Below are 8814 nucleotides of genomic sequence, written 5' to 3' on the forward strand. Positions count from 1 at the left end.
AGCCCCTCACTGGGGGATTCTAGGCAGGGGCTCTACCACTGAGCCACACTCCAGGTCTCTTTAAAAATTCTGTATGATGTGTGTTGGGGGAGGACATGTCACAATGTCTGGGTGGAGGTTAGAGAACAATTTTATGGAGTCAGTTTTTCCTTCCACCTTTGTGTGGGTTCTGGGGATTGAATTCAGGTTGTCGGGCTCTCAGGGCAAGTGCTTCTATCCATTGAGCCATCTTGCCAGCCCAGTCCTGGTGTTTCTGAGACAAGGTCTTCTGTATCCCAGCCCTCTAATTTACATGATGACCGTCAACTCCAGTTCCCCTTGCTTCCCCTTCCCCAGTGCTGGGATTTCAGGTGTGCACCGTCACACCTGCATTGTTGGTCTCTTGTAACATTAGTGTTGTGAGTGTGATCACCGTACTCTAGTGTGACTGTGTTATAATGTAGTCACATCTACTGATCCTATCCACCCACTTTTGGGTTTTTTGAGACAAGGCTTCTATATATGTGTAGCCCTGGCCATCCTGGAACTCACTCTGTAGACCAGGCTAGCCCCCAATTTAGAGATTGGCCTGCCTCTGCTTCCTGAGCACTGGGATTAAAGGCATGCACCGCCACTTATAAAAAAAGATCACACCTCAAGATCTCTAGCAACTCCTCAGCAGATGTGAGTTTTTGGGTATCCCACTTAGTCCAAGTACTAGTCTAGTGAGCTGAGTTGGTCCTTGATTTCCAGGTGGGACATTGCTGGTTTGTAACTGCCTGAACCCATTCCCATTTGGTGCCCAGAGGCTCCTGAGCTGGTTCTAGGGTGAGGGGGAGATCAGAGGCTGCTGTTCTTGGGCTGTGGTAAAAGGCTCTGCAGAGTAGGCTTGGCAGAGCTTGGAACGGTGCCATGTGTGACCTAGGCTCTGTGTACCTGCATGTGTGTTACCTCAGGGGATTCAGGTAGTCCAGAGCCGTGCATCCCAGGCAGGGGCTGGTGCCTGGCTAGACTATTCAGCCTATGAGTGACTTAGCACTGAGCTGGGCAAATGCAGACCGGCCTGGGGCTCCAGGCAGGGCCGTCCACAGTGCTTCAGCTGGCACCCCATGTGTTATATATTTGGGGAATATTTTAATCCCGGTGGACACCGGATTTGGTAGTATAAAACAGCCTAGCAGCACATGTAAGTGCCACAAGCAGGCACTCTGGGCCATTTGTCCTAGGGTAGATTGTCCACCGCTCATTGAGGTCACTGTGAAAACTGGCTTCTTGGGGGTGTGTGTAACTCCTGGGTTGGCCCATACCTGATGCCCACTCCCTTCCCGACAGGTCCTCCCCAGCCACTTCCTCTGTCCTGATCACCCTGCCCAAGGATGAAGTGCCACACAAAGGTCCCTCGGCCAAGCTATCACGTTCAACCACCCAGGCCCTTAGTCCTGCTTCAAAGATGGAGCCCACAGCCCCACCGAGTATGGGCAATACCCCATGGACGTCTGTATCACTCCAGGCTGGCAAAAAGAGCCCCGGTGTTTCTCCAGGGGTTGGTAAGACCGGCGCTGGCTCCAGGCCACAAGCAGAGGTGGCAGTTGTCAAGGGTGAGGCTCCCGGCTATGGGATGGTGTCTCTGGGGTCTGCCGCTCCACAAGTGTCGCTGTATGTCTCTCTGAAAGGTCTTCTGGGTGTCTGCTGTTGTTTGGCTCAGCTCTCCAGACCCATAGTTCTCTACGGGTCTTCATCTGCTGCCCCTACGTGGCTGTGGCCAGTGTTCCCAGGGTCACATCATGACCCTTGTCCCAGATTCATATCTAAGCCTAGGCCACTGTGCTTTCTGTCCTTAGCTGTGTCCCCAGGGTGCAGAACGAGGCCCTGTCTAGGACAACCCGCTCTGCATGCCTCTGCCTTTTCTGTGGATGTCTGGGGAAGTGGGGCTCAAGATGCACCACAATGGGGTCTTTCTGCAACTTTCCCTTTGACGGAATTTCCTGTTGACTCCAATCTTAGGTGTGAGCTAACATGACTACGGAGAGGTAGCCACACCTAGTCATTCCTCATCACACCACACATCAGAGAGCCAGTCCACAGGGCTTCCCTTCTGTGTCAATACCCATCTGACAGATTGGAAATTGAGGCCCAGAAAGGGGTAGTGATTCCCTCAGGGGTACACAATACAGTAGCCGGGCTAGGAGCCCCTCTTCGGTCCTGTGTGGTGAGCTGGCTCTGGGGGTGTCAAAGGATGCAGTTGGCTATAAAGAGATGTCTCAAGCTGTCTCACCTGCTCAATCTGTTTCCTACCCTCAGGTCCAAGCCCCACCTCTCAGGAAGGCCAAGAGGAGGGGCCAGAAGGATGGAGGGCCCGGCTGAAGCCTGTGGATAAGAAAAACCCTGCCAGGAGGTGAGCAGGGGTTGGGCTCAGTGGCAGGGCCACACCTGTGCCTGTGGGTCTGCAGGATGCGCTGAGCCAGCACACAGCAGGTGCCTAATTAAGTGTGTGTGGGAGCATGGCAGTGTACACGTGGGAATTGACAAAGCTCTGGCTGGCTTGGACCTTTTAGTATCTGTAGAAAAAGTTGGGTCACACTAGCTTGATACTCTGGGACCCTTCACCTTCCAGGTGATGGAGACAGGGTGACAGGGACATCTCAGTTGAATGACTTAATGGATATGGTGAATCCTGGGTAGCAGGTGTGTCACGCCAGGGAGCTTGCATGAGCCTGGCTTGGGGTGGGTGTCAGTGTAGCTGGTCCCTGTAAGCCTGAGGTATCCTGCCCTCACAAGGAGCATGTGGAGACCCAGAGCCCTGTGCCCTAGGGGTGGAAGCAGGGAGGTCCTGATTAGAGGCCAGGATGATGCAGGACTGGCCAGGTGGCTTCCTTCAGACCATGAGGACCTTGGACATAGGCATATGGCTTTGAGACAGACTCCTGGCTGTCCCCATCTGGGCTGTGACTTAACTTTATCTTCCACCCAGGTCTCTGGAGCAAAAAGAGCCAGGCCTGGCAGAGCCGAGGGCAGGGGACACTTCCAGGGAAGCCTCCGGTAGTTCTGACTCCAGTATCCATATTGTCTTGACTTCCGTTCAGCACAAGAGGAGAGTATGCTTGGCTAGGCCCGGGCCCAGCCTTGCAGGTAATGCTTGTGGGAACTCAGGCATGTTCTTGTATGTATTCCAACTGGAGTCAGGCAGAGGCCCTGCTCAGCCAGAGGGGGTGTTTACGAAGGGTATGCATGTGTATGCATGTGTGTTCCTGGATGGGTTTAATGTGCATCCATGTATTCAGGCACAAAGTATGTATGTGCATACATATGATCATGTGTGAGACATGTCTGTGGGCATGCATGTGCATACATGTTCAGACACAGGATTTATGTATGCATACCTATTTGGATATGGGGTATCAACAAGTACATACATGTGTAGGTATAATAAGGTATGTGTGCATGTGTGTTGTCACACGCTGGATAAATGGGCACTCATGTATTCATGGGATGTATGTATATGAGGTATGTTCAGGTGTGGTCTGTATATGTGCACATGTGTGTTCAGACATAGAATGTACGTGTGCAAGGCATGTTCTGTATGTGTGTACGTGTATGTTCATGCATGGGATATATGTGTGTGAGGCATGTTCAGGCATAGTCTGAATATATGTGTAGGTATGAGTCAGGCATGGATGCATGTACGTATATGCATGTTTACATGTGCCTGTAAACACATACATATTGCGTTATATGCCATCTATGGGCCCCTTCCAGGGTCACACTATGTGATGTTGGCAGCACTGGCTTTGTGGATCTGTTGGATGCTGCCTCCCTGGGAGGACATGGCCAGTCTGGGCAGGACAGGGTGCTACCTTGGGAGGCACGGTGACACTGGCTGTCCTGGGACAGTAGAGACTTAGAGCTCTGGCTCCACTCAGTGTCAGGGCTTAGGCCAGCAGGCTTGACACATGTCTTCACCTCCACCCACCTTTGTGCTGGCAGCCCCCTCTCCTTCTCCATCATGCCGCAAGAGACTGCCTGTCTCTCCCAGCCTCGATGTCTCTGCTGATTGGCTCCAGCCAGATCTCAAGAACCAGGAAGATCGGACCAGGAGCGGTGAGGAGGAGAAGACACCCACCTGGGGGACAACAGGTCAGTTCTAGGGGTGCCATTCTGTTTGGAGGGGGCAACCCTGCTGGGGTTCACAGCCTAGAACATAGGGGTCAGGCTGTGTTCAAGCCATGTCCAAGCCACATCCAGGTTATCTGTTTTCCAGAGAGGTCTGCAATCCTGGACCTTGCTCCACCTGGTGAGGCTGCGACCTCCCCAGTCAGGGTGAGTAAGACGGGCATGGGGAGGCAGCTGGGCCTTGGCCCTCTGCTTGTACTCACTGTTCATTGGTCCTCCAGCTGCACCCCAGCTATATCCCCCAGGAGGAGCTGCAGAGACAGCTGAAGGACATTGAGAGTCAATTGGACGCCCTGGAGCTCAGGGGTGTTGAGTTGGAGAAGCGGCTGCGGGCAGCTGAGGGAGGTGAGCAGCTTGGGGCATGCCCCTGCCAGTGGCCATGCCCAGTTGATGGGCACACTTTGTCAGCTTCCCATGCCTCTAAATGGCTGGCCACACCCCCAATGGTTGACCACACCCCAAGGGCTGGCCACACCTCCATGGGCTGATTATACTCTATAGTTGGCCACGCCCATGAGCTGGCCATACCCCTGTTGGCAAGTCATATTCCCATAGGCTGGCCTTACCTACACTGAATGGCCTTGGCCACATTGGTTGGCCATCCTTGCTGGATGCTGACCTTACTGTTAAAGGCTGGCTCCATCCCACACTAGCTGCAGACTGGTCATGCCCAGGCTGGCTGCAGGCTCCCCTGGGTACCGCCAGCTAGCTTTCATACGATTCCAGGCCTGCCCCTCTGTACGAGTGTACCAGGCTCTCTGCGGCTTTCCTTACCCCAGCTGTGTCTCTCCACAGATGCTTCTGAGGATGGCCTCATGGTGGACTGGTTCCGTCTTATCCATGAGAAGCAGCTGCTGCTGAGACTTGAATCGGAACTCATGTACAAGTGAGCCCCCCGAGCCTTGTGGTGCCCTGCCTGGACTACCTGGTGGATGTGGTTGGGACATCCTGGTCAGGCTGAGCCTCAGACATGTGCACCCTGTAGGTCCAAAGACCAGCGCCTGGAGGAGCGGCAGCTGGATCTCCAGGGTGAGCTGCGCAGACTGATGGACAAGCCAGGTGCGTGTCTGTCCCCAGCAAGCCTGGCCCGAGAGCCATCCGCCTGTGTGCCAGCTTCCCCGCCTGCTCTGCCCTGACCTGTGAGAGTCCAGTGGTGATATGGTTGTGACTCAGCCACAAGGCTTATGGCTTTTGTTCCTGTGGTTCTGGCTGTGTGACCTCAGACGAATGCCTTAGCTGTTCTATGCCTGAGTGTGATACTCTTCAAAGTAGGGGCATTGCGGTGTGCTCCCCTTATGCCCCAACAGCTAGTGTCAGGTCCTCCAAGGGGATAACATGAGAGGGGTGGTTTAAGTAATAGGAAGAGCCTTCCCACCACATCCTCCTGGCTGTAGGACCCCTGCCTCAGCCTTTCATAGTAAAGACATAGAGACCACAGGCCCCACACTTGGGGGCTCGTTCCTTGATCTGGTCCACTCCGTAAGCTTTCCATGCCTCTAAATGGCTGGCCACACTTCTACTGGCTGGCCACACCCCCAATGGCTGGCCACACCTCCAATGGCTGGCCACACCCCCAATGGCTGGCCACACCTCCATGGGCTGATTACACTCTATATTTTCCAACGGAGGAGAGCAACACAGGCGTTGGGGCTCTTCTGTCTCTGAACAGAATGGAGCTTCTACTAATGGCAGGCTGTCTCCACAGAGGGTCTGAAGTCCCCCCAGGACCGCCAGCGGGAACAGGAGCTGTTGAGCCAATATGTGAACACCGTGAATGACCGAAGTGACATCGTTGACTTCCTGGATGAGGATCGGCTCCGGTGAGGGACAAGGGACCTGGGGAGGGTAGACTGGGGTCAGAGCTGCTCCTAGCTGGCAGGTTGTCTTTTACTTAGTGAAACCCAGGGTATATTACACAAGAGGATTCAGGGTTGGGGAGGCTAGTCCTCCTATGGGGCTTCTTCTTACGGCACTGCCCAGCCCAGCTCATGAAAGAAATGGCCCATTTCTTTCATGAAATGTGTGACAGCCGCGAGTGGTTAAAAGTCCGCAGACTTGAACAGTGAGCCTAGCATGTTTTTTTAAAATAAAAGGTGTGTTTATTGACTATTTCATATGTGTATTTATGTTCCTGAAAGAATTTATGTGTACCACGTGTGTACCACCGCTATGAAGGCCAGAAGGGGGCATCAGATCTCCCTGGGACTGTAGTTACAGGTGGTTGTGAGCTGCCGTGTGGGACTGACTGTCGGTCTTCTGCAAGAGGAGTAAGCACTCTTAACTGCCGAGCCATCTCTGCCACTGTCCCCTAATGCCTCACTGGGGGATTCTAGGCAGGGGCTCTACCACTTAGCCACACCCCAGCCCCTCACTGGGGGATTCTAGTGTTGTGTTATAGCTCCAGCACTGTTCTTTATTTTGAGACATGTTCTTACTAAGTTGCCCAGGCAAGCCTTGAACTCACTCTTTGGCCCAGGTAGGCTTTGAACTCAATTGTCCTGCCCCAGACTTCCAGGTAGTTGGTATGACAAGCCTGCACCATCAAGCCCAGCTTAGTATTTAATTTTAACCAAGTGCCTGGCTGAGTGTCTTCTGGTAGTTTCAAATCTTCCCCATGGTTCTGGGTGTGGCAGGAGCCTGAGCCAGTTAGTAGTATCTAAGTCGGAAAAGGATGTGTGCTTGCTTATGCTTGGCTTGTTCGACTGTCTCATGTCAAATGAGGCCTGTATCACAGGGTCAGCCTTTGTGTGACCCCAACAGTTTAGCCAGTGTCAGAGCAGGTGGCCTGTTATCCCCAGGTCACTGTTGGATGGCGAGGCTGTGGAGGGCATGGGCCTGCCTGGGAACAGAGGAAGGAATGGAGTCTCTCTTATGAGGGGAAGTGATCCCGGGCAAGTGGGGCTGCCTCTGACGTTAAGGTATATAGAGAGCACATGTTCTCTGCGGTTCTCCAGGACCCACATCCCTTACAGTCGCCCTGTCCCCATTCCAGGGAACAGGAGGAAGACCAAATGCTGGAGAGTATGATCCAGAACCTGGGTAACTATGGGGCACAGTCGGGGCAAGGAGGACGGTCTTCCCAGCCTGGGGGGTGGTAGGCCTCCTGTGGGAGGGGTGGCCCCACAGGTGGCAGGGAAGGAGACACTGGATCCTCACAGGAGCTTCATGGCTTTGTCCTCCCCTCAGGCCTCCAGAGGAAGAAGTCCAAGTCCTTCTTGTCCAAGATCTGGTCCTCGAAGAGCAAAAGTGGGCAGGCCTGAGCTGCGTATGGCTCCACTAGGGCCCGGCCCTTCTCAGGAAGAGACTGGTGCTGTGGCTCCAGGAGGGAGGCTTGGGGTACCAGGGCCCATGCTTCCCACTCTGGGTCCTCGTAACCTCAATAAAGACACTGACCCTCCCTCATTGGCCTGTATATATCACTGTGCCAGGGGCCGGGTGCCTGTGTACCAGCCCTGAGCGTGTGTCAGGTGCTTTGGGTGGGCACTCATTTTCTGTCTTAGCTGCTTTTGTGTCGCCATCATAAAGCATCCTAGCAAGGCAGATAAAGGGGGAAGAGTTTGTTTTAGCTCCTGGTTCCTAGTTACAGTGTGTCACTGAGGGAAGTCACAGTGACCAGGCCTTGACCACTGGTCACATCACATCCACAGTCAAAAACAGAGAAATGAATGTGTGCACACTTGGTGCTCAGTTTTTTTTTTTGGGGGGGGAGGTGATGATCAAGACAGGGTCTCTCTGTGTAGCTCTGGCTGTCCTGGAACTCACTTTGTAGACCTTGAATTCAGAGATCCTCCTGCCCCTGCCTCCTGAGTGCCGGGATCAAAGGCGTGTGGCACCACTGCCTGGATCAGTTTGCTTTTAGATAATTCAGGTTCCAACCCAAGATGGTGCTACTCACTTTCAGGCTGGGTCTTCCCATTTCAATTGAGGCGATCGAGACGTCCCTGCAGACCAACCTGGTCTACAACAGTTCCTCACTGAGACTCTTCCCAGGTGACTCTGGACTGTGTTCAGTTAGCAACTGAAGCTAACCGCAGTCCTCTCTGGACATGTTTCTTGCTTCCTGGCTGTGCATACAGAAAGAAGGACAGAGTGGAGACTATAGTAACTATACCCCCATGGCCTGGGTCTGTACCATGGACATGGGTGACCTCTGGGCCTGGGGTGGAAGATACCTAGGGTTGATAGGTTGATAGAGTTGGCAGTTGCAAGGGTGTGTCTTCTCAACGCTGGGCTATGCTCTGCAACCTCGAAAGACCAGTTGGGTAAGAGAGGCTTGGGGGAGTCATGCCACAGATAGGCAGGGCTAGGGAATAGCAAAGTGGCTGGTTGTGGCAGTGGGCTGGCTAGTCTTACCTCAACTTGACACAGCTACAGCCATCTGAGAAGAGGGAGCCACAGTTAAGAAAATGACTCCATCAGAAGGGTCATAGGGAAGCCTGTAGGGCATTTCCTTTTTCTTTCTCTTTGTTGTTGTTTTTGTTCTTTGAGACAAGGTTTCTTTGTGCAGCTCTGGCTGTCCTGGAACTCACCTCGAAGACCAGGCTGTCCTGGAACTCACCTCAAAGACCAGGCTGGTCTGGAACTCAGATTCCTCTGCCTTTGCCTCCTGAGTGCTTAAAGGTGAGCACCACCATTCAGCCTTAAGGCATTTTCTTGATTAGTGAT

General features: G+C 53.4%; 1 protein-coding gene across 2 annotated transcripts in view; it reads left to right on the forward strand.

Annotated features, from left to right (window-relative positions):
- The window catches only part of Micall2 (MICAL like 2), a 27756-nt gene extending 20151 nt beyond the window's left edge, over positions 1-7605 (forward strand). Inside the window, exons 7-17 of one of the 2 annotated variants that reach the window (XR_003709827.1) lie at positions 1312-1577; positions 2281-2374; positions 2951-3108; positions 3964-4113; positions 4238-4296; positions 4371-4494; positions 4945-5035; positions 5135-5208; positions 5855-5969; positions 6288-6416; positions 7142-7171. Coding sequence is in view for 1 of the 2 variants with exons in the window: in XM_028756040.1 (XP_028611873.1) it covers positions 1312-1577; positions 2281-2374; positions 2951-3108; positions 3964-4113; positions 4238-4296; positions 4371-4494; positions 4945-5035; positions 5135-5208; positions 5855-5969; positions 7142-7188; positions 7336-7409 (1252 nt within the window). In the remaining variant the exon portion in view is untranslated. Of the gene's footprint in view, positions 1-1311; positions 1578-2280; positions 2375-2950; positions 3109-3963; positions 4114-4237; positions 4297-4370; positions 4495-4944; positions 5036-5134; positions 5209-5854; positions 5970-6287; positions 6417-7141; positions 7189-7335 lie in introns of those variants that run through there. The other variant, XM_028756040.1, reaches the window with a different exon arrangement.
- The last annotated feature ends 1209 nt before the right edge of the window (positions 7606-8814 follow it).

This window comes from Grammomys surdaster, unplaced genomic scaffold (genome assembly GCF_004785775.1).
Source record: "Grammomys surdaster isolate TR1022 unplaced genomic scaffold, NIH_TR_1.0 126109, whole genome shotgun sequence".
Classification (NCBI taxonomy): Eukaryota; Metazoa; Chordata; class Mammalia; order Rodentia; family Muridae; genus Grammomys; species Grammomys surdaster.